At 53.6% G+C, this 24,641-nt stretch overlaps 1 protein-coding gene across 3 annotated transcripts; it reads left to right on the forward strand.

The window, feature by feature from the left end:
• Positions 1-14,448: 14,448 nt before the first annotated feature.
• On the forward strand, positions 14,449-24,306 carry IGSF8 (immunoglobulin superfamily member 8). 3 transcript variants are annotated; one of them, XM_054687457.2, is made up of 8 exons: positions 14,449-16,427; positions 17,142-17,250; positions 20,402-20,779; positions 21,477-21,938; positions 22,317-22,724; positions 22,954-23,367; positions 23,711-23,841; positions 24,041-24,306. In XM_054687457.2, the coding sequence occupies exons 2-7, from the start codon at positions 17,187-17,189 to the stop codon at positions 23,824-23,826; spliced, it is 1,842 nt and encodes a 613-aa protein (XP_054543432.1). In that variant the 5' UTR covers positions 14,449-16,427; positions 17,142-17,186; the 3' UTR covers positions 23,827-23,841; positions 24,041-24,306. The 3 variants fall into 3 exon arrangements, with proteins under 3 accessions (XP_054543432.1, XP_024205128.1, XP_016785741.1); XM_024349360.3 differs by lacking the exon at positions 14,449-16,427 and adding an exon at positions 16,765-16,809; XM_016930252.2 differs by lacking the exon at positions 14,449-16,427 and having other exon boundaries at positions 16,983-17,250; positions 24,018-24,306.
• Positions 24,307-24,641: the final 335 nt, after the last annotated feature.

Consider the following 24,641-nt stretch of genomic DNA (forward strand, 5'->3'; position numbering starts at 1 on the left):
AGGACTCCTCCCCTCCCGCCCCTTTAGCCACTGGCCCTAGACAGCCCGTTTGTCCCACGGCATGCCCCCCCTTGGCTCCTCTCAACCCCCTCTGGCCTGTGGCACTCACAACTGAGAGAGGCTGCAAGGGAAGGGGGCCTGGGTCCCAGGTTGGGGGGATATGCCCCCTAGGATCTGGCTGAGGGGGAGCAGTTGACTCAGAATCCCAGGATGACAGAGACCATGTGGCCTAACTCTTCTTTTCCAAGTGGGGAAACTGAGGCTCAGAGAGATTAAACAATTTGAATTGATAAGACAGAGCCAGAACTCAGGTCTCCCGAGTCTACATCCAATCTCCCAGAGAAAGAAAGAAACATAGACCACTCTGTTCCTTCTATTATAGAGGTTGCAGGGACACTGGAGCCCAGAAATAGAATTTGAACCGAAGGCTGACCTCTGCACTTGAGGCACCTGGAAGGGGGGCCCAGGAGGAGTCAAAGGTGGCTCGGGAGGCAGCGGGAAGTTTGGAGATGGAGGCAAGAGGGTGTCCCCAAACCCTGCCAGATGTAACCGCTCCAAAGTTTTGAAGGAGAATCAAGACTCTGGTAGGGAGGGGCAGGCCAGGGCTAGAGGGGAACGGTGGGACTCCTAGCAGGCACCTGATGACATCTCTGGGTTTTGTTTACCCCTCGTTTACCGTTTCATTGCTGTTGAAGAGCTCTAGATTGAATCTATGCCTGAGTAGAGTAGTGATAGGGAGAAGTCAAAAGAGAGGAAAATACAGAACCTCTAAGATGTGTGTGAAGGTCAATATCATAGCAAATATCAGACATGTGAACGGGAAAGGAGAGCGACTGCTTCCTTCTTCCAGTGGGGAAGGAGAAGCAAAGCTGCAGCATGCAGGACTGAAGCTGGAGAAGAGGCCTCTCTGCAGTGAAGTGGGGGAGACTGGAAATGTCTGAGGAGTGAGGATGCCCATCAGAGTCAGGAGCAATGCCTAAGGCTTTGCCTGGGGCTGGAAAGGGTATCTTTAACCTTATACCAGCTAGAAACTGGGGACAACGAGATGACCCAGGACAGGACCAGCTGCTCTAGGGGTGTTGTTGCTGCTCATTTGATGAGAAATCCAAAGGATGAGGGGCACAGAGAGGAAGGGGAACCCAGAAGGGGCAGAGAGAAAAGAAAAAATTCTGCTCCCGCCTTCTACTGGGAACAGTCAGAGGACAGGATTCCCCTGGAGTACCCCTGTTTCTCTGGGCACAGAGATGGAGTGAGGGGAAGCCAGCGGAGTGGGGCAGGTCTAAGTGTCCTGAGTGCAAAGAAAGCAGAGAGGAAGGAAGGGAGGGAAGGGGGGCTTTGGCCAGAGGCCTAAGGTGCCTGCTGGCTGGGCTGGGTCCATCTCTGGCCCCAGAGGGAACTCCCTGCAGAGGGATTATCAGCCTCTCCTCTAGCAAATCCACTCTCAGGGCACAAGGCTAACATCTGAATTCCCTAAATAACTGGCCCCCTCCGGGCCTGCAGTTGAGATTTTCCATTACAGGGACCTGGTAGGTCACATCTCACTTCCATGCTCCTTCCCTCTATGGGTTACAGTCAGAAAGGGTGGGTAGGATGGGGCCAACAGGGCCTTCTCATGGCCCCCTTCACCGAGCTCAGATTTGGTCTTGGGAGAGAATGGGCAGAGGGAGGAAACAATGAAGGGAACAGATACCAGTTCAGCCCCTGTGTGTTAAGGAGAGAGTGAGAGGGGAGTAGCGGGAAAGCCTGTGGTTAGACACCAGGAGAGACTGTCTAAAGCAAAGTCACTCCAGAGTGGCCCCGAGGCAGCTAGGGAGATCAACATTGGGGCAGGCTTGCCTGGGGGCTGTGGGAACAACATGATAAATTGGGGTTTAGGAAGCACCTGTTCCGTAGGTTCCTGGGTTGGAATTCCTGGGTAATCTTCTGCCCAGCCCTCTCCAGAACACAACCTGAGATAGAAGAGAAAACGTCAGTCCCCGAATCTGAAGGTGTGCAAACCTCAAGCACTCTGACAGTTTTCATCCCACCCCTCACCCCTGCTGGCACCTCCCAGTACTGCCCAGTCCTTCCAAAGGCCCTGGCTCTGGTCCCTGTGGCCAAACTCAATACCGGAAAGGATGTGCCCTTCCTCTGCCCCTACAGCCTGCTGGGGCTCCCTGCCATGCCCTGCATTTGGGCGAGAGCACAGCCCAAGGGGCGCTGCTGCTCACATATTTAGGGCTCAGAGAAATCAAAGAGTGGGCAGGACACCCAGGGCCTATACTTCCACCGTGCATCACTGACCACCCTCCCTGCCCAGTGAGAGCTGAGGCTCTGGAGTGGTCTACCTCCTTCTTGTCCACCATGAACCTCAGGCTCCAGGATATTAACAGGTGTAGACACCTGATCGTTTGATCTGGAGTGCCTGGGTTGGGCTACTGTTTCTTCAAACACAGTCAGCAGTACCAGTTTGGATCAAGGCCCTTGGAGTAAGAGGAGCAAAGGAGAGAGAAAGAAAGACTTGAAAGCAGGAGGATGGAAGGCCAAGATGCCTGGGCTGGGGAGTGGGCTGAGAGAAAGTCACAGATCAGGAGGGGGATCCACCAAGGGCAAAGTGGGGATGGAGTGGTCCTGAATCAAATATTTGGTTGGTAAGAAGTGTGTGTGTGTGTGTGTGTGTGTGTGTGTGTGTGTGTGTGTGACAGAGAGAGAGAGAGAGAGAGAGACCAAGACAGTTGGAGAGAGACAGGAGTGTGCACGTGCCTGTGTACAGATGTGTGCTAGTTAACGACTGGGAGGACCTGAGCGTTGGGTGTGTGAGGTATGAGACGGCGTGGTGGTACCAAACCACATTCCAAAGGAGGAGCTCCTCAGGGGAGAGGACAACACTCATTCGGATGTGTGGCCAATCTGCTATGAATCGGTTGTCTGTATGCAAGCATGAGTACAGAGGTGCGTGTGAGTCCGTGAGTGCGCATCGCTTCTCGGCCTTTTGGCTAAGATCAAGTGTGGAGTCCGTGTGTGCGTGCATGTGGGCCACTGGGGAGCTCATGTGAAGCTGGGTGTGGGTGTACGTGAGAGTCCATGGGAGAATGTGTGTGTGCACAGGGAGGGGGTGGGGACGCTGCTCAGCTGCAGATGGGCTTTCAAGGTCTCCAAGAAACAGTTTTGTTTCCTAAGTGACTGGCCTCCTGGGGCCTCCAGCCCAGACTTGAAGGTTGTTTCAAGATCATGAAAGAGAGAGAGGAGGAGGGAGAGTGGGAGGGAAGGAAGAGCTGGGAGGCTCTATCACCCCCATCGTCCCTCCTCCCGCCCTGTCACCCCACTTCTCTCCCCCAGTCCTGATTTGGGCCCAGCTCTCCAGCCCTGCTCCTCCGGTCCTCCTCTTGGCTGCCAACCCCCCTCTGGGCATCTCTCCTTCTTCTCCTTCTTCCATTCCCTCTAACTCTCCTTTCTTTTTTTCTTTAGGGCCTGTGGTCTTGTCACTGCTATCAGGCTTCTGAGGTCTTCTGGGAGTGTGGGTGGAGTTTTTCTGCTTCTAAAGGGAGCCCACCTTGGGGGATGAGATGAGGGGAGCCAGGAAGGCCTGGACTGGCCATGACAAGTGTCCAAGAAAGATGACTTCTCACTCTCCCTGCCTCTCCAGCCCTCTGTCCTCCCACTCCCTCAGGTTATAGTGACCTGTTAAAAGGTTGGGATCGGCCAGGTGGGGTGGCTTATGCCTGTATAGGAGGCTGAGGTGGGCGGATCATAAAGTCAGGAGTTTGAGACCATCCTGGCCAACATGGTGAGACCCTGTCTCTACTAAAAATATAAAAATTAGCTGGGAGTGGTGGCACATGCCTGTAATCCCAGCTACTCGGGGGGCTGAGGCAGAAGAATCGCTTGAACCAGGGAGTCGGAGGTTGCAGTGAGCCGAGATCGTGCCAGTGCACTCCAGCCTGGCGACAGAGCGAGACTCCGTCTCAAAAATAAATAAATAAATAAATAAATAAATAAATAAATAAATAAATAAAAAGGTTGGGCTCAGAGCCCCAGAGTGGCTGTCCAAGTCCTGCTGCTGTCTCAGTTTCCTCACTGGACTACAAGGATGGTGTTGAATTTTCTCCCCATCTCTCCTTTAACATCTGCTCCTCCGTTTTCTTTTTGGTCTTTCTTTTATTTTTATTTTATTTTTTTTTCTTTATCTGTTAAACCATTCCTTCAACATCGTCTTTCTTTTCAGTCCACTCAAAGTAGATTCTAAAAATCTCTGCTGGCTGGGTGCGGTGGCTCATGCCTGTTTTCCCAGCACTTTGGGAGGCTGAGGTGGGTAGATCACCTGAGTCCATGAGTTCAAGACCAGCCTGGGCAACATGGTGAAACCTGTCTCTAACAAAAATACGAAAAAATTAGCTGAGCGTGGTGGCATGCGCCTGTAGTCTTAGCTACTCAGAAGGCTGAAGTGGGAGAATCACCTGAGCCCAGGGAGGTTGAGAGGCTGCAGTGAGCCAAGATTGCACCACTGTACTCCAGCCTGGGCAATCAAAGTGAGACCCTGTCTCAAAAACAACAACAACAACAACAACAACAACAACAACAGCAACAAAAAACAATAAACAGACAAAAAAAAAGAAAAACAATTCTTCTTCTCTCTCCCTTAAAAAAAAAGGACAGATTCTCACTCTGTCACCCAGGCTGGAGTACAGCGGCATGATCAACTGCAGCCTCGACCTCCTGGGCTCAAGCCGTCATCCTGCCTCAGCCTCCAGAGTTGTGCATCTATTGGCATGCGCCACCACACCCAGCTGGTTCTGTCATTTTAATCTCTCCCCTAGAGTATTTTTATTATCCTCTTTATTGTTAAAACCACACTGTATAGAATTTAGAAAATAGGATGTAAAAGCACCCAGAAGCATTTTCCCCAGTCTCTGCCTGTGCTGCATTCCCACCTCCTTTCGTTCTTACTTCTCTCTGGATTCAGATAGCTCCATGTTGTGTTCTGCCTGTGCCTTCCTTAGGTGGAAGTCCCAAGGGAGAAAAAGGAAAGGACCCATGGTGTAGCCCAGGGAACCCATGTCAACCCTTCCCAGGAGCATGAAGGCCTGGGCTATTCTGTGCCTCTGCTTTCCCTCCTGTCCTCTCACAGTCCCCACCGTGGTCCAATGCAATGGACTCTTGCCTGAAAGTCAAGTCAGCTGAGGCTAGTCCTGCTGAAGCCACTAACCACCTGTGTGATGTTGGACAAGAGGCTTCTCTACTCTGACCTTGGCATCTTCATCTGAATGACAAGGAACGGGATGAGAAAATCTGTGAGTAATTCCAGCACTTTGGGAGGCACGAGGTCAGGAGATTGAGACCATCCTGGCTAATGCGTGAAACTCCATCTCTACTAAAAATACACATGCACACAAAATTAGCTGGGCGTGGTGGCGGGCACCTGTAGTCCCAGCTACTCAGGAGGCTGAGGCAGGAGAATGGCTTGATCCTGGGAGGTGCAGGTTGCAGTGAGCTGAGGTTGCGCCACTGCACTCCAGCCTGGGTGACACAGCGAGACTCTGTCTCAAAAAAAGAAAAAAAAAAAGAAAATCTCTGAGGTCCCTCTCCAGTTCTGATGATCCCCAAATTCCAGGCTATTTCTGCCTCAGTGCACAGCTCAGCTCAGATAAACAGCAGGAGTTACCTGCAGGTTGTACCTGTGTGAGAACCATCAGTTGGAGACCCGGGTTCAGAAGGAGATCCAAGAGGGTAGGTTGTCCTGTCTTGTTTGTGAGCATGGAGGCAGGTGCTCCTATTTTGTTTATTATTATGACTCATAGAAATGAATCGAATCCCTTTAACTCTTGGCATGGAAAAAAGGAAGGGCTCCGGTTTGAGCAAAGGCTACCCTGGGTTCTTACAGAGCACCACTGTGAGAGGTGGGACAGGGTCTGGGTATCTTTGGGGAGGAAGGCAGGGCTGGTGGTGAGACTGGGAAAACCTGACATCTCTTGGCTGGTATCTGATCAGCAAATACCAGGAGAGTCTGTTTGCAAAGATTCTTTGGGCTGGGAAAAGTGTGTTGAGGATATGGGGAGGACTGGGTTAATGGGCCCTGCTGAGTGTGAGGAGCAAGGGTCACAGCTGGACCCTCCAGGGTTCCTGTTAGCCTTTGATTCCATCCAGGCAGGGAGGGAGAGGCCCCCCAGCCCCCTGAGGCAGGTTTGCTTTGGCCAGAGATCTGAACCAACCACTGGCCCAGAGCACCCCGCCTCCCCGCTCCCCCTATCAAGAGGCAGCTGGCTTGGCCCCCAGTCTCCTTCTTCCCACCTCCTTCTTCCCTTACCAGGCCCCCTCCACTTGGCCCAGGATACAGCTCTGTTTATCTGCCTGTCCCCTGTGGCATTCTGTATGCTCAGAGAGTTCAGGATGCCCTGCAAACATCTGGCACACAGGGCCACTGCCTCCCTCCCACATAGCAGCCTCTCCTCGGAATTTCAGGGAGCTTGGCCTCCTCTGTGCCTCAGTGTCTCTGAAAGTCCAAGATTCTTTTACTTTTGTGCTCCCTTCTGGATGTTCTCACCACTGCCCCCTTGAGGAATGTGAGTGCCCTCTGGGTGACTTAATAAACAGAACATGTGCTTTTTGATGTTATTGCATCATTTAGACATTCAACAAACATTTGTTGAGCACGTACTTTATGCTATATTCTGTGCAAGGTACTAGAAAGACAGTTACAATCAAGGCAAACAAGATCCCCACCCTCATTGTCTTTTCTCTCAGAATCTCATGCCATTTAGTCACAAAATCCCCCCATCCATTCTTGACCTTGTCCTCCCAAGCTCATAGTCCTCAGGGACTCCCCACTTCCATTTCCTCAAACTTTCCCCACTTCTTTACCTCTACTTTTGCTGAGTGAGGTTGAGTGGGCCTGGCTCTGCCTCCTGCCTAGATGATTCTCCCAACCCAATGACGCGGGAGCAAAGGCTGGGCAATGGCGTATTGGAAATCGTATTGGAAATCACTCTGGATTAGACTAGAGGGAGGGCAGAGGCTTTCAGTGTGGGACTTGCTCTACAGTTAACCAGCTGTGCGCACTTGAATAAGTCCTTTACCTCTCGTCAATAAAGTAGTGGGTGGAGGGTTGGACTAGCTAAGGATTCTCACCCTTAGCTTCATGTTAACATCCCATGCCCAGGCCTCATCTTCAGGTACCATGTTTTTAATTGATCTAAGGTGGGGCTTAGGCATCAGTGTTTTGTTTTGTTTTTTGAGACTGAGTCTCACTCTGTCGCCCAGGCTGGAGTGCAATGGCACAATCTCGGCTCACTGCAACTTCCACCTCCCAGGTTCAGGCGATTCTCCTGCCTCAGCCTCCTGAGTAGCTGGGATTACAGGCATGCACCACCACACCTGGCTAATTTTTGTATTTTTAGTAAAGATGGGGTTTCACCACGTTGGCCAGGCTGGTCTCGAACTCCTGACCTCGTGATCCACGCACTTTGGCCTCCCAAAGTGCCGGGATTACAGGCGTGAGCCACTGCGCCCAGCTGCATCAGTATTTTTTTTAACTCCCCAGATGAATCAACAGGCAGATTTGAGAACCACTGAACTATATTGTCCCTAAGATCTGTAGCTCATCATAGCTAACGGTTAGTGAGCACTTATTGTAGATTGCATGTTTGTGTCTCCCCAGAATTTACAGATTGAACCTCTGATGTGATGGTATTAGGAGGTGGGGCACTTGGGAGATAATTAGGTCATGAGGGTGGGATTAGTGCTCTTTTAAGAGGAGGCATGAGAGAGCTTTCTTCTTCTCTCTGCTGGCCATCATGTGGGGTACACAGCAAGAAGGTGGCTATCTGCAAACCAGGAAGGGACCCCTCACCAGATACTGGATCTGCCAGCACCTTGATCTTGGACTTCCCAGTCTCCAGAACTAATGAAGACAGCATGTAGTACTTAACTTAGTCCTCACAACTCTATTTTACAGATGGGAAAACTGAGGCACATAGATCCTAAGCTTACCCAAGTAGGGGGGCTGTGGTTCAAACCTGGTTAGTTTGTTTCCAGAGCCTGCACATTTAACTTCCATGCTGTAAGGACCCACTGAAGCTTCTCCTTTGGGTTCTTGTCCCCAGGAGTAAATGACCAGAACTGTCTGGAGGCAGTGGTGACAGTGAGGAGTGCTCCAGAAGATAAAGGGGAAGAAAAAGTGCCAACTCTTGTGCATCTGTGTTGAGCCAGGTATTGCTGGCTGCTGGTTGCTCACCATAGCATTTAGAGGGTGGTGGGAGCCCAGAGAAGGGGGAGATGGTTCTCAGTTGGAAGAATCAAAAAGGTCTTCATGGAAGAGGTGGCATTCTAGTTGGGCCTGGACAGATAGGTAGGATCTGACTCAGAGAGATAAAGGAGAAGGAACAATGTGAGCACAGCACAGACAGCAGAAGCACTCTGCACAAGGAAGGAATATGGGCGGTACTACTGGAAATAGATGTTGGAGCCATTTCATGGAGGGCCTTGAATGCCAGAGTAATTGCCACTCTAATTGCTAGTGTTTCCTAAAAAGGCTCTGATGATAAGAATCACCTGGGTGCTTGTTAAAACTATAAAAGAACGGGCACATTTCTTCAAGATTCTGATTCATGAGGGTGGGCGTGGAGAGTGGGAACCTGTATTCCTACCACCAGGCAAGTTTGAGAAATATTGCTATAAACAATATGGAGCCACTTAAAGTTTTTCAGCAGGGGAGTAATCTCATTGAAATTGCGTTCTAGGAAGGCTCATTTCATGGCAGGGTGTGTGCCTGTACGTGGACGGGATGTTGGGCTGGAAGGGAGAGACTGATGGGGGCTATAGGTGGTGAAGGTCTGGAGCAAGACGGAGAGGAGACAGGGATGGATGAAAAAGATGTTTGGGAGGTAGAATTTCAGTATTTGGCAGCTGACTGGACATCAGAGTAAGGAAGGAAGCAGTTGGAGATGGTGGGGGTGGTGAGGACGTTGGTGCAAAGTTAACTAAGATAAGGGTAGGGGAGAAAGGAGATTGGGAAATAAGCTGCAAGTTTGCATGGGGGCATATGAAGGTTGGGGTGCTCCAGGCAGGGCTTCAGATGAAGGCACTTGGTGGGTGACAGAGATGGGGACTGGAGCTTGGGAGAGGGCATGGGCCATGGGAATCCCCTGCACGGAGGGGAACACTGAGCCAGGAGAGCAGAGGAGATGGCCCAGACAGGGGAGCTAGAGGAACAGAGGTCTGAGGATCCTGGATAGTAACACCTACGGTAGAGGAAGAGGATCTGGAAGATGGCAAGGTAGGGAAGCCAGAGAGATGGAGAATTAGGCCGAGTAGAGGGGCCAGGAAGCTGAGAGAGGAACAAGTTTTAAGGGGCAAAAAACTAACAGTTTCAGATTTCAGATGCCAGGGGGAAAGGAAAGCTGGTCACTTTTTTTTTTTTTTGTCAACTCAGAGGTCACTGGTGTGTCCTTTGGGAAAACCATTTCCATGTCAGGTTGAGTTTGGAAATAAACCTGTGAAGGGTTGAGGAGTGTGGTGAGGAAGCTGAGGCAGGGCGTAGGTTATCCTAGGTTATCCTCTCCCAAGGGGATTGTGGGAGATGGAAGGGGAAAGAAGACTGGGTAAACTGAGACAGCAGATGGGGGAAGCAGTGAACAGTAGAGACCCATTTAGAAGTCTCCTCTCCTTTGCCACTGGTCCCACTGTGCCTGTGGGCCCTAGCTTTGATCATAATGGGGCACCATGACACACATGTTTTCATTTCATCTTCACAACAATCCTCAAAAAATAATGAGATCGGTACTCTAGTAATTCTCACTTTACAGATGATGACACTGAGGCTAGAGAAAGTGAGTAACAGGATTCAGGCTACACAGCTGGCAAATTCAGGTCTGTGCTGTCTGCTTCTGAAATCCCAGCCCCCAAGCTTTTTACTTAATTGAAAACACAGAAGCTTTATTTCTTATGCCTGAGCTCCTGATTGGTAACCTGGCTCATCCCCTGATTTCCAGGTTCGTTCTGGCCAGTCCCCTTTCCCCAGGGCTATCCAGTTCAGGAGCTGGGATCCTTCATGCCAGTGCTCAGGGCCTCAGTACCAGCTGGATTCCCTATCACCCTGCCCTGCTGGCTGGTTGGACCTCTACATCTTTGTCGTCTCCCAGCTCCTTCTGAGGACAATAATTTGTATGGTATAGATGCGGCCCGCAACATGGCTGAAGGCTTGTGCTGTGGAGTCAGAATGCCCGGAGAAGAAATCCTAGGTCTACCACTAATTGGACACATTTTTTTTTTGAGACAGGGTCTTGCTGTGTTGTCCAGGCTGGAGTGTAGTGGTGCAACTGTGGCTTACTGCAGCCTCACCTTCCTAGGCTCAAGCAAACCTCCTGCCTCAGCCTCTTGAGTAGCTGGGACTACAGTTGGTGCCCACCATGTCTGGCTAGTTGTTTGTTTTTTTGAAAAATTTTTAGTAGTGACAGGGTCTTGCTATGTTGCCCAGGCTGGTCTGGAACACCTAGGCTCAAGCAATCCTCCGGCCTTGGCCTCCCAAAGTGCTGGGATTACAGGTGTGAGCCACTGTGCCTGGCTTGGGCAAATTTTTTAGCTTCTCTGAACTTCAATTTTTTTTTAACAGCTCTAACTTATAGAGTCATTTTGAGAATTACAGTGCCCAGTGAAGGTTAGCAATTATTTTATGCCCTTGATTTCCAATGTCCTGGCCTTCAGACTGTGATTTCTTTTTCAGCTTGATCTGATCTCCAGCGTCCTTCCCGCCCTACAGAACAGAACTCAGCCCTTCCTAGGCTGCTTAGGAAGCCAGCCTGGTTGTTTCCTGAGGGGTGGAAGGTTCAGGTTCTGAAATAAGAGGAGGAACTTTCTATCAGCTGTAGATGGAAGTGACTAGTGTATGATGGACTCCAGAGGAACTAACAGTGTCCACTGTGGAGGTGACATGACCACAAGAGAGGAAGGGCCCAGATTCCTTCTCTTGTCACTCGGTGTGTCCTCACTTCCTCAGTCACTCAGCAAATGTCTGTTGAGCTTCTACTCCTTGCCAGGAAACTCTGTAGGCTTTGGGGAAGGGCAAAAAAGAGTTAACAGTGGCTTTGAGAAGCTCACAGCCAGGATGGAGAGGCAGATATAAACAAGCCCTGTAATTACAATGCAGAGTGGGAAACTCTACCAAGGAGCTGAGAACAGGGTGCAGTGGGAGCAAGGGGGTGGGTCGCGTTAGCATCAAAACTCTGGGCCCCCGCTCTCTCCCATGGCCAGCTCGGTCACCCCCACTGTTCCATCTGTTTCTTTGTTTTTGCAGAGTCTTTATTTCTGGCTTTGTTTTCCCTTCACTTTCCTAATAGAGAGCCTTTGGAAAAATTCCACTCTTGTTTCAGTTGGAACAGGGAAAAGGAAAATTGTCTACTCTTCAGCCAAAATAGCCAAGGGGTGCTGGGTTCCTGGAGAGTCCAGGTGGACAAGCAGAGGAAGCAGGGACTGTCCCGAGGGAGCCAGGGGAGAGCCTGCAGCGCGGCAGGCATGGGGCAGGGAGAGGTGAAAACACAGGATGAGCTGTGCCTGGCTGGAAGGCCCAGGCGGCTGTGTGCCTCGAATCCTCTTCCAGAGCTCTCTCTGCATCTCCTGTCCTCTGTTCTGATTGGAAGAGAGAGTTGAGACTTCTTCCACTCTTTCCCCACCCAGGTAGCTGTGAAGGGCTGGGACCCCAGAGTTAGAAGTGAGTCTTTGACATTATTCACAGCAGAGGGCTGTGTGTGTGTGTGTGTGTGTGTGTGTGTGTGAAATCCCTCCTTTCCCCTCCCTCTTTCCCCATACCACCACACACACAACGCTCGTTGTTCCCTGGGCCTTCAATTCTGCATTCATCCATTCAACACATATTTATTGAACACTCACTATGTGCTGGAAGCTGGAGCTGTGTAGTGGAAAAAGTTATTTCAGAAGGTTGCATAGGCACCAGATATGCATGTGTGTGCCTGAATATACGCACATGTATGTATGAATCAATGTGGGCAGGCTAGGGAAACAGGAGGAAGAAGGGAAGAAGAATGTTTGGGAAACTGAAGTTTGGGCATCAGGTAGCTTGCATTTGCATCTGGGTGCTACCATTTGCTAGCTGTGTGACCTCGGGTAAATTATATGAGCTTTCTGTGCTTCTGTCTCCCAGCTGTAAAATAGAGATACTCGTAGTATTCACCTCATGGGGTTGTTGTGAAAGCTGAATGAATGAATGCGCACAGAGTGTGTGCAACGGTGCCCAGCATGAAGTAGGTGCTCTGTAGGTATTAGCAATTGTTCCCTTCTCACCCCACTCAGAGCTGGGTGGAGACAAACTCGTAAATGACTGGCAGTCACCTGGTGCTACCCGCCTCCTGCCCCCTGAGGCTCATCTACAACGCTCAGCCCACAAACCTCTGTCTAACCAAACCACTTCCATCTCCTGCCCTTGGCTGACCCCCACTCCACCCTAGGCTGCTCAGGGTAGAGAAAAAGTAATATCACACAGTGGGGGTTGCTTCAGTCCCACGCTACCCTCCAGACATATATCTGAGCTGTCAGTTCCCTCTTAGCAGACTGGGAATGGAGAAGTGGGATGGGTGAGCATCTGGGGCGGAGCCCAGGCTCGCAGCACCCACCCAATGGGACTGGGGAACAAAGAACTTGTCAGGAGGTCAGAAGGGAGATCGAGGGGATTCCAGCTCTGAGGAATCCATGTGTGGCATTTGAGCGTGGGTGGCAGCTGGCAGGAATCCTTGGTTCAGAACTGGCAGGGCCCCCTCAGGAGTCAGGGCCAGATCGTGCCAAAGCCCCAGTGGCATCGTGGCTCTGCTATTCCTGAACAGCTGTGCTGCTCCCCTTGGCATAGGGTTCAAGAATGGGGGCAGGAGTGTGGGCCTAGCCAGGGAAAGAGGAGGGTTCAGAGAGTAGACACACACACACACACACACACACACACACACACACACACACACACAGTCCACCATGAAGGTGCAGATGCCTGGCTCAGGGAGAAAAGAGGGGAGGGAGAGGGTGGAAAGCGAATGTGTGTGTGTGTGTCGGGGGGGGAGCTGGCTTGTGGTTCTGTCAGTGTGTTTGGTGTTTGGGTGTGCATAATGTCTCTGTGTTTATCTTTGTGTGTGCACTTCTGTTTCAGTGTGTCTCTGAATGAGTTTGTTATCAGGGCGAGGGTAGGTTTTTGTGCTACTTCTGTCTCTGACTCTGCTTGAGCCTCTCAGCAACTCAGCAGAGAGAATTTTCCCTTCTGGGAGGGTGGGAAAATATAGCTCATCAGGGCAGTATGGGCCAATGCTTTATAAACACACATAAATCACAGGACATTCTTGTGTGTGATCCTTAGCTCCCCACAAAGCTAGGGTTGATACACATTTAAAAGAGAGAGAGCTGAGTCCTATGTATGCTTGTGCCATTTCTATATGTCTGACAGTCTGACGAGCATGTGTGCTTATGTATTTGATGTATTTGTCACTTTGTCCCCATGGCAGTATCTGTGTCTACAGCTTGGTATATACTCATGTGTGCTAAGCCCATATTTAACTGTGTCCCTAGTGACGTTTGTCTTTAAGCAGCAACATAACAGGAGTTAGAAGCACAGGCTCCACAGTGAGGTGATCCGTTTCGAATCCCTGTGTGGACAGTAACTAATCCATTAACCTTGGACAAGTTTCTTAACTTTTCTATGCCTCAGTTTTCTCACAGGGATAATAATAGCACGTGAGGATAAATGAGATCACATTTAGTGCCTGACACAGGTCAGCATATGTGAATGGTCCTGTCTTTGAACGTGCTCCTCTCTGAGAGCTGTCTGCTTGGTTGTGACTGTGGTGTGTCACATCTCAGCTGGATTATAAACTGCTTTTGGGCAGAGCGTGGGTCTCAATTATCTTTAACAATACTCATGACTCCTCAGTGTCACCTTGGTGTCTTGTGTATATGTCATCTTGAGGTGAAATGAGACCTGTTTCATGTGAAACAGGACAGGTGTCGGATGCAGGCCCACGCCTGGGGTAGTACATGGAGGGCAGGTGGGAAGCTGGTGATGGCAGTGACAACACAGCCCAGCCGGGCATCAGGGTCCCTCATGGTCACTACTGCATACCTGCCAGGTCTCTCTGCAAACCCAGGCTCCCTCCTCCTTCGTGTCTCAGTCTGGCCTGGAAACTCACTGAAGGGCTTCCTTCCTCCTTTCTCTGCTCACCCCACCCTAGGGCACCAGCCTAGGTGTGTGTTTTTAATGGATGAGATGAGTGCCCTCCAATCTACACCATGCATCGCTGTTTTGCAGCTTGTGTGTGTTTGCGCATGGCTCTGTGGGGGTGTGTTTCTGGGAGCCGTCTTTCTGTCTGATCCCCGCTCCATTACAGTGGGGACATGTGTCTGTGTGTGTGACGTGCCTCGTGCCTGGGGTTTGTTCTCCTCCCCCAGCTTTCCCAGTTACATAAGCAGCTGAGGGGTCCGTCAGGCCTGGGCTGTGGGCTCCCTCTGCTGGCCGCCTCTGGAACCTGCAGTCTGGGTTCCAGAGGTGCCTGGGTTCCAGAGGGGCCTGCTGAAGACACTGTTCTCTCCTTGGGCCTTATCCCTTCTGGAGGGAGACACCAACCCAGTTCTCAACGCCAACCTGCCCCCAGCTCCTTCCCAGCCCCGGGCCACAGGGTAAGAGAGGATACCTCACCTCCCTGAAGACCCCTCTCATCATGCTCATACTGGGGGTTGGTTATGACTTGTTTATGAAATGTATCCCTAACATATAGAACTATGTTCCCTGAGGGCAGGGGAGCAGGCCCACCTTGTTTACCATGGCATCTCCAGTGCCCAGTACAAGGCCTGGACCAATCAATATTTGTTGAATGACTGAGTTTACAGGGTGGAGAGGCTTGGGAGGAGGGACAGTGAGGTGTAGGAAGATTTGGGGCTTTGGGGACAGACAGACAAGCCTGGGCTGAAGTCACCCCTAAGCCACTTAAAAACTGTGTGGCCTTGGGCAAGGTACTTAACCTGCCTAACCTCAAGTTTCTCTTCTGTTAAATGACACCACCTTGCAAAATATGCTATAAGGACTAGGACTAATATCCAAAAGGGCCTTCTTGTGTAAGCATTTCATAAATGACATCTATCATTATTACAATTGGTAACATCTTTCATCCCTCAAGCATCATGAAGGCATTAAATCCACTCGATAATTAAATCCATTATAAAGGGAGAGACGTGTTCTTCCAAAAGCTTCCCCTATGAGTTTCAGTTTTCACATAGCTCGATATGCCTGTGGATGGATTTAGATGATGAGGTTCTGGAGCAACCTTCTGGATATTTCAAAGTGGGAATAAACAGGCACCCTATTGCCCTGTTCATGGGCCAGTGCTGGCAGTCCTGGGAAGTGAGGGCTGGACCTCTGATCTCCCTTCAAGGCCTCAGTTTCTCTGGCTTCTCCAGGGTTCCTCAATGTGGCTTCTACTGGCAACCCCGTGAGCATCTTCTCAGAGTCAGGCACTGTGCCACGCTTGAGGAATACCATGTCAAGGAAGGTCTGGTCTGGCCTGTGCCACTTACCCTCTCTGGGCCTCAGTTTCCTCTTCTGTAAAGGGGGGGGTGAGTGAGTGGGAGGGAAGGGGGATGAGAGGGGAGAGGGAGGATGTTGGAGGGTAGAGGGTGGTAAATGGGCTCTGGGGTCACCTCCCACTGACAGTCACTCTGACAGCCTTGGCTTTGCAAACCTGGCCATCTCTTCTCCCCATTCTGGTCTCATCCTTCCTGCCCCTGCCCACTTCCCATCTTTACAGTTCAGGAAGAGACAGAGCACCTGGGAAGGGTGCCTCCTCCATTCTCCCACCTCCAGGGCAAGCCCCACTCTTCCTAGAACAGAGCAATGTTCATCTCTTCCCACTGTCACTGAACATAGAGACTCCTTCACCTAAATGCCAGGTCTAAACTAGGTCTAAACTAAGCCTCTTAGGAAGCAGTTCAAATAATAATTCAAAACCTAAAACAAAATAATCCTTCTTTATCTCCCATTTCGTGTTAGTTTCCTGTGCCAAACACTTTATGTACATTACCTATCATCACAATAACCCTTTGGGTGATGTGATCAACCTGAATTCAATTTGCAGAGGAGAAAACTGAAGTTGAAGGAGGTTAAACAACTGGGCTAGGATCACCCAACCCAGAAATGACGTCACATGGACGGCCCCCTCTCCTAATCCATTTTTCTTTTGGTTTTGCCCTCTGAGGGGGTGAAAAACAGGTCTCCAGTGACCTTCTGGATCCTGGAAGCGCCCTTCAGCTCAAACCCTTCGCATTCAGGAACTCCTGGCTTCCGCCAACCCCTACTTCAGCAGGGTTTGCAGCGAGGACTATGGCTCAGAGCAAATAACTGAATTCTAAATGCGTGGTCACAGTCACCTCGCCAATCCCAGGGACCCTGCACCCAGCTCTCCAGGAAAGGCTGGCAGGTGCGGGGTGGAATGCGCTCTGTGCGAGGGTGGGTGGGAATTTCGATGCGCAGAGGTGCAGTTAGCTCACTCCTGCAGGGGCCTCGGGCGGAGCCAGGGCCAGGGGCGGGGCGAGGCCGGGGTCCAGGGCGGAGCCAGGATTGGAGGCTGACGTTAGCCCTGCGGGGACGGAGAAGGGGTGCGGCTCGGGACTGGGGCGGGGCCGGGGCCCGGGGAGGAGCCAGGATTGGAGTCCGACTGTAGTCCTGGTGGGGCGGGGCGGGGGAGGGGCCGGAACTGGGGCTGGGCCGAGGCCCGGGGCGGACCCAGGGCTGGAGTCTTGGCGGGGCGGGGCGGGGCGGGGCGGGGCCAGGGCGGGGCTGGGACTCGATGGGACGCAAAGGTGAGTTTCGAGGGGCGGGGCGGGGCGGGGGCGGGGCGGGGCCGCGGCCAGGTGCGGAGCAAAGGCCGGAGTCTGGCGGGGGTGGGGCGGGCAGGGCCAAGGCAGGGTCCGGGGCGGGGCGGGCCTAGACGGGGCGGGGGAAGGGGCGGTGCCGGGGCGGGCCGGGGCGAGAATGGTTTCAAAACTGCCGAGGGCTGGAGGGAAAGCAGCGGGAGGGGCGGAGGGAGGGGATTCGGCAGCTCCAGTTCAGCTCGCTCGGCGTACCCACGCCTCGCTGCCCCGCTTCCTGCCCTCAACCTGGGCATGCGCCCCCCACCCTTCCGGCCCCCCAGAACCCGCGCTGTCCCCCGGAGCCTCCCCAGAGCTGGCCGCGCAGGATGGGCGCCCTCAGGCCCACGCTGCTGCCGCCGTCGCTGCCGCTGCTGCTGCTGCTAATGCTAGGTAAGCCAGACCCCCATTCCGGTTACCGGCCCTGCCGGGCAGGTGCCTGCCATCCAGCACCCCCCTAGCATTTCGGGGCTCCTCACGTCCTCCTCCGTCAGGGGTACCTCCAGCCTCCCCGGGGTCGGCGTCCAGCTGCGCTTTGTGGCTGTCCGCCGAGCCAGTCTTGGGAAGAGCGCAGGCTCCCCAGCTCTAAGCCAGGGACTGGGGCGTAGAGAGGAGCCACTAAGGTGCTGCCCCAGGCACTGCTCGGCCTCCCGGGGCAGGCCCCACATCTCAGCTAGCATACCCACGTCCTGGGGTCGCTGCACCAAATGCTGCGACTCCTTTCTGCCCCACACTCAGCTCCAGGCCTGGCCCCCTACGAGGGCAGTGCCTGCCCAGCTTCATAATTGCCCCAGAGTTGGCTGGAGGCCCAGAGGCCAGTTCTGCCCACGATCTTTGAAGTAAGTCTCTCCCAGTTGCGCTCCACGCACTTCATCAACTGGGGGCAGTTACCTCTCTCACCCCCATCTCCACCCTGGGTTGGGTCCCTCTTTGCCCTTCTTCCTGTCTCCCAAATGGCACTTGGCTCTGCAGCCACCCATCAGTTTTCACACCGCTTAGTTCCAGCTTCCTTGCCTCAGGAGAAACCAGGTTCCATGGAGACTGATCCTGGGATCTCCAAGCACCTTATGCCTGCTGTGGTGGGTGTTCATGGTGGGGTGTTCTGGGCCAATCTTGCATGGATGCATGGGGATAATGACGGTGGAATTGTTTTTGGCCTGAACTGGAGGGCTCCCTGTAGGAGGTGGTCTGGGGAAGAGTATGGCGTGGAGACAGTGAAACTGCCGGTACAGATGTTGATGAGGCTGAAGCCCTTGAAATGAGAGTGAAGCGTGGGGGTGGGGATGGTGACTTCAGAGCTGCTGTCGTCAAGGCAGAGGCTGAAGGTAGCCCCAGCTGCCTGTTTCTAGACCAGAGCTCCACAGTGGCACCAAGCAAAGCCTTCCCCTGCTGCAGGTCCCTGGGCCCTGCAGGGTTAGGATGAGTCCTCTCCCTGGTCCCTGGGCAGGTGGCAGGAGGATGTACAGAGAGGAAGGCGCTGTGGGGCCTGGGTTGCCTAGCACTTGGTGTGTTTTCCCCAGTGGGCAGCATGGAGCAGGGAGGAGCCCAGGGAGGTGGGGAAGTGCTGGCCTGTGTTTGAAAAAGGAGCACGCAGAGGTCTGAGCACCCACTGCCTGTGGGCACTTACATTCATTTCACAAATGAGGAAAATGAAGTAACTTGCCCCAGAGAGCACATTTAGTGAGTGTTGGGGCTAGGATTTGAACACAGATCTGATTCCAAAGCAGGCCTCTTTGCTCTCCCTTTCCTTGCTGCGACTGATACAGAGGAGGGGAGAGAGAGCTGTGTGGCAACTGATTTCCTAAGGCTGTGGAGGTGACTTTCCCATGGGCATCTCCAAGCATCAGCAGTTGTGGAGCCAGGAAAATGGGAGGGGGCCTTCTGAGCAGTCTGCCCCGAGGCAGTCAGGGAAGGTGTCAGCTTGGCTGTCTCCACCATCACCCTGATTATGAAACTTGCCTGGCCTGGGGCAGGGCTCTCCTGAGTCACATACGCACTCACACATGGTCAGAGCTGGAGCTCTTAGTTCTCCTCCAGTGTGGAAACTGAGGCCTAGGATAGAAAGAGACTGGATCCCAGGCCACACAGCTGGGCATGGGGATGGTGCTGGAATCCCACTTCCTGACTGGCAGCTGTGCCCTTAACAACAGACCATGAGTTCTCCCTGTGACCCAGCCAGAGGATGAAGGAAGGGGCTAGGAGCCCAGAAGCAGGGGTGGGGAAGTTCAGAGGAGCCGTTCTAGAGAAGCTGGAGGGTAGAGTTTGACCACAGACTCCTGGGCATTTTCCTCTAGCTCCTGCAGAAAGTCCATGGTATCCCCCTGGGAGGCCTAAAAGTGACACTCTGGTTGGTGAGGTCAGTCCCTTCAGGCCTGGCCTTGGAGTTTCCCCATCTTCCTCTCTGGTTTTGCCCCTCTGGAGGAGTGTGTAGAAGCCATCTAGGGACAGCATGATCTTGGCTAACATATTATACTTTTCCTGCCTTACCTTTCTCATCTGTAAAATGGGGAGAGGTGGGGAGGGGTGGCCTAGCCCTCTTTACATTGAGGTTCTGTGATCTTATCTAGTGGGAGCTATGGAAGGAGAGAAGGGAGGAGCTAAGCCCTCTAAGTCTGCCAGGAGTATCTGCTGGGGTAGGGTTGGGCATAGGGGTGGAGTAGGGTGAAGAAGAGAGGTTTGGCCTTTCTGAAGGGAGAGAGATGAGAAGGGGTAGCTGGGGATTTAGTGCCTCCCTACAGAAAGAGAGCCATATATGTAAATGAATGCATACCATGTGCAAATGAAGGCTTTTGTTAAGGAACTGGGGCAGGCACCTTCTGTATCTGCTGGGCTAGCCCGGAAGGTTGGCAGGCACTGGAGGAGGGGATCTTCTGCCCCCAATGGCCGGGGCAGAGCCTGGATCTTGCCCCAGAAGCCCCAGCTGCCTGGGCAGCCCTGTGGGGTGAGAGAAGCAGTGAGCTCATGGCGCAGCTGGAGGGGGGAGGGCATTGTGTGGTGAGAACTGACTGGGCCTGTGCCCTTTCCAGCTAGGGTCACTGGCTCCATTGTCTCGCCCAGGTGACACAGCTGAGCCAACTAGCACTTCTGAGCAAGACTGCCAGCTCCCCTCAAGCAAAGGAGAGGGACATGTAGTCTCAGAGTCCCCTAGCCAGAAGGCTCCCCTTGCCAGGTGCTGAGGAAGGAATGGCAGACATGGAGGTGGGTGAGTGGCAGGGACAGATCAAGGTTCAGTTGGAACCAAGGCCTGGTTAGGTCAGGAATCAGATGGACTCCTTTCTGCCTTCAGGTGCTCTGCTTCTAGTCCGCCAGAAATGGGATGTATCTCGGTGCCAAGGCAATCCTGGGCCCATGCTACCTCCTTGAGATCCAGGTGTCTTATATCACAGCATCCCTTTCCTATTCTCAGAACAGGGTCCAAGCTGTGGACAAGCTTCCCCAGGTCTCCTTTCGTTTTGTAGGCAGAGATCAAGAATGGTGCTTGTGGCAGCAGAGGGCATGGAATGAGGAACCAGGCATCTCCAACTCCTTCTGCCTTTCCCTACAGGAATGGGATGCTGGGCCCGGGAGGTGCTGGTCCCCGAGGGGCCCTTGTACCGCGTGGCTGGCACAGCTGTCTCCATCTCCTGCAATGTGACCGGCTATGAGGGTCCTGCCCAGCAGAACTTCGAGTGGTTCCTGTATAGGCCCGAGGCCCCAGATACTGCACTGGGCATTGTCAGTACCAAGGATACCCAGTTCTCCTATGCTGTCTTCAAGTCCCGAGTGGTGGCGGGTGAGGTGCAGGTGCAGCGCCTACAAGGTGATGCCGTGGTGCTCAAGATTGCCCGCCTGCAGGCCCAGGATGCCGGCATTTATGAGTGCCACACCCCCTCCACTGATACCCGCTACCTGGGCAGCTACAGCGGCAAGGTGGAGCTGAGAGGTACTGGGCCCTGGGACGGGGTGGAGCCACACACCCTCTCAAGGCAGAAAGTCAAGGCCACAAGTGACCTATCTAACTGCCCCTTAGGTTTTGTAGCCAAGGAACTTGGGGCCCAAAGAGGTTAAGCGATTTGCACAAAGTCACCCAATAACTCAGTGGCTGATGTGAGACTCAAACCCAGAGTTCCTCACCCAGGCCAGTGCTCATCTTATCATATTAAGACCCCTCCTGGGAGAAGAAATGTCCTTAAGTTGTCCAGTCCACTTTCCATTCCCAAGAACGAAGAAGACTGTTGGGTTGAATAGCCTCTACTCCTGGACAGTACAGGACCCAGATCTGGGAAAGAGAGTAGAGTTAGGGAAGGAGTTAGACCATGTGACATTCTCACTCTCTTAAGTTTCTTTGTCTTCTGAGAAGAAAGAGCCGCTTTTCTCAGTATTTCAAACAGAGGTCAGTCTCAAACATAAGGGTGAGTAGGCGATGGGCTGGTTCTATGAAATTCAACAAGTATTTATTGAGCGCCTGTGCTGTGCCCAGTACTGCCCTTGGCACCACTGAGTTACAGAAGAAATAATACAACATGCGATCTTTGCCCTCTGGGAGCTCACAGTTTATTTAGGGAGATAGGCTATACACAGGAAACAGTAACAAGGGCTGCCAGCTCCCAGCCCTCCCTCACTCCAGCTGTTCTCTCCAGTTCTTCCAGATGTCCTCCAGGTGTCTGCTGCCCCCCCAGGGCCCCGAGGCCGCCAGGCCCCAACCTCACCCCCACGCATGACGGTGCATGAGGGGCAGGAGCTGGCACTGGGCTGCCTGGCGAGGACAAGCACACAGAAGCACACACACCTGGCAGTGTCCTTTGGGCGATCTGTGCCCGAGGCACCAGTTGGGCGGTCAACTCTGCAGGAAGTGGTGGGAATCCGGTCAGACTTGGCCGTGGAGGCTGGAGCTCCCTATGCTGAGCGATTGGCTGCAGGGGAGCTTCGTCTGGGCAAGGAAGGGACCGATCGGTACCGCATGGTAGTAGGGGGTGCACAGGCAGGGGACGCAGGCACCTACCACTGCACTGCCGCTGAGTGGATTCAGGATCCTGATGGCAGCTGGGCCCAGATTGCAGAGAAAAGGGCCGTCCTGGCCCACGTGGATGTGCAGACGCTGTGTAAGTGCCACTTATACATCCCACTGTGGGAGCTGGGAGGGACAGTATCCTGGTGGGCACTGTGGCCACAGGGGGTACCAGATAGCCATCATCTGACTCCAAGGAACTCATCTTCCACAGAGTGAGCAGCCTTGTTAGCATTTCTCTCCCCCGGCCCTTGATGGGTTTTCTCTGCTCAGAAATTGGGTATAGAGATAGGAGGCCCATGCTGAGGGGTGAGATTCAAGCCCCTAAGTAGAAAGATGGTCATACCTAGTGAGGGGGAGACAGGAGGTTTTGAAGTTGCTGCTGTCAAGTAGGAAACAGGAAGTTGGGGAATCGGGTGCCTCTGTGTCCCCTCCTGCCTCCATGACACCTCTTCCCCTACCTGTGTTTCAGCCAGCCAGCTGGCAGTGACAGTGGGGCCTGGTGAACGTCGGATCGGCCCAGGGGAGCCCTTGGAACTGCTGTGCAATGTGTCAGGGGCACTTCCCCCAGCAGGCCGTCATGCTGCATACTCTGTAGGTTGGGAGATGGCACCTGCGGGGGCACCTGGGCCCGGCCGCCTGGTAGCCCAGCTGGACACAGAGGGTGTGGGCAGCCTGGGCCCTGGCTATGAGGGCCGACACATTGCCATGGAGAAGGTGGCATCCAGAACATACCGGCTACGGCTAGAGGCTGCCAGGCCTGGTGATGCGGGCACCTACCGCTGCCTCGCCAAAGCCTATGTTCGAGGGTCTGGGACCCGGCTTCGTGAAGCAGCCAGTGCCCGTTCCCGGCCTCTCCCTGTACACGTGCGGGAGGAAGGTGAGAGGGGGCTGGGCCCTGGACAGGGTTCGAGGATTGTCAACCCCTTTTCCTTCTGTTTCCCTGACCCCCTCCCTCTCTGTCAGCTGTTTTCAGGCCACAGCCTCACGCTCCTCTTCTACCAATATTGTGGGAATACCCTGAGTTTCCTGGGGCGGTGCTTGGCAGCAGCCCTAACCCCATGCTCCCTGGCCCTGCACCCTCTGACCCCATGTCCTTTGTTCTGCAGGTGTGGTGCTGGAGGCTGTGGCATGGCTAGCAGGAGGCACAGTGTACCGCGGGGAGACTGCCTCCCTGCTGTGCAACATCTCTGTGCGGGGTGGCCCCCCAGGACTGCGGCTGGCCGCCAGCTGGTGGGTGGAGCGACCAGAGGACGGAGAGCTCAGCTCTGTCCCTGCCCAGCTGGTGGGTGGCGTAGGCCAGGATGGTGTGGCAGAGCTGGGAGTCCGGCCTGGAGGAGGCCCTGTCAGCGTAGAGCTGGTGGGGCCCCGAAGCCATCGGCTGAGACTACACAGCTTGGGGCCCGAGGATGAAGGCGTGTACCACTGTGCCCCCAGCGCCTGGGTGCAGCATGCCGACTACAGCTGGTACCAGGCGGGCAGTGCCCGCTCAGGGCCTGTTACAGTCTACCCCTACATGCATGGTGAGTGACACCCCCTCCACCCTCCTCACTCTGCCTTCCTCCTGGCCTCTGCCACTGGCCTTCCCTTCCCATCTTCTGACCCTCCTGCTACTATCTCTCTCCTCCACATTATGTCACATGAAGTCTCAAAAAATCCAACTTCCAGCCCTGCAGTGCCCACCTGCACGGGGTCCTCTGTGGTTGATGCTGACTTGCATGCTGAGGGGGCAGGCTGTGGGCAGGGATGGGGGTGTCTGTGAATGGAGAAGGTGGGTTCAGAGAACTTGATGGGGAAAGCGCAGAGGCAAGTGTATGGGTGGAGGATGATGGCATCCTCTCTGAACAGTCATCCTCTCTCCCCCAGCCCTGGACACCCTATTTGTGCCTCTGCTGGTGGGTACAGGGGTGGCCCTAGTCACTGGTGCCACTGTCCTTGGTACCATTACTTGCTGCTTCATGAAGAGGCTTCGAAAACGGTGATCCCTTACTCCCCAGGTGAGGGAAAAGAACCCCCCAACCTTGTTTTCACTGGGCTTCCCACCCCCAAGTCCTGAACCAAGCTGCTCCCTCCCAGGCCCCACCTGGAGGAGGAGTAGGCAGCTCAGATCCACAGGGCCCTGTTAAGGGGTGGAGGCCGCGAGGGAGCCCCACTCAGGGCTCTCTGTCCTTAGCCCACACCGGGCACCCTTTTCAGGTCTTGCAGGTGTCAACTGTCTTCTGGCCCAGCTCCAAGCCCTCCTCTGGTTGCCTGGACACCCTCTCCCTCTGTCCACTCTTCCTTTAATTTATTTGACCTCCCACTACCCAGAATGGGAGACGTGCCTCCCCTTCCCCACTCCTTCCCTCCCAAGCCCCTCCCTCTGGCCTTCTGTTCTTGATCTCTTAGGGATCCTATAGGGAGGCCATTTCCTGTCCTGGAATTAGTTTTTCTAAAATGTGAATAAACTTGTTTTATAAAAAGCAGGCTTGGCTGTGTCTTCCCTACCATGAGACTGTAAAACGCTCAGGGTGCATAGTAGGGAGGTGGTTGGGGATTGACAACCTATTCTGGACGACCCAGGCCTCTCTTCCCACCACAAACACCATCTGGCCTCCATGGGCCATGCCACCCACCCCAGGAGGGGACACCTGGGTTCCATCTGCTGCCTGAACTGTCAGGGCTGAGACAACTCCTGATTGGACTCCTACTTGGGGAGGGAAGCATAGAAAAGGAGGCTAGGTTCCAGCTGCCTGTGGTCACCCCCCACCAGCTTCTCCCATGTTAAAGGGCATGGGCCTCCAGGGGCAGTGCCTTT

This window comes from Pan troglodytes, chromosome 1 (genome assembly GCF_028858775.2).
Source record: "Pan troglodytes isolate AG18354 chromosome 1, NHGRI_mPanTro3-v2.0_pri, whole genome shotgun sequence".
Classification (NCBI taxonomy): domain Eukaryota; kingdom Metazoa; phylum Chordata; class Mammalia; order Primates; family Hominidae; genus Pan; species Pan troglodytes.

Excerpts from the sequence above, each read along its gene's own strand:
- IGSF8 (XM_054687457.2), top strand. The coding sequence starts at position 17,187 with ATGGGCGCCCTCAGGCCCACGCTGCTGCCGCCGTCGCTGCCGCTGCTG. Across the intron at positions 17,251-20,401 it reads GCTGCTGCTGCTAATGCTAG|GAATGGGATGCTGGGCCCGG; the intron begins GTAAGCCAGACC and ends CTTTCCCTACAG. Across the intron at positions 22,725-22,953 it reads TGTACACGTGCGGGAGGAAG|GTGTGGTGCTGGAGGCTGTG; the intron begins GTGAGAGGGGGC and ends TTTGTTCTGCAG.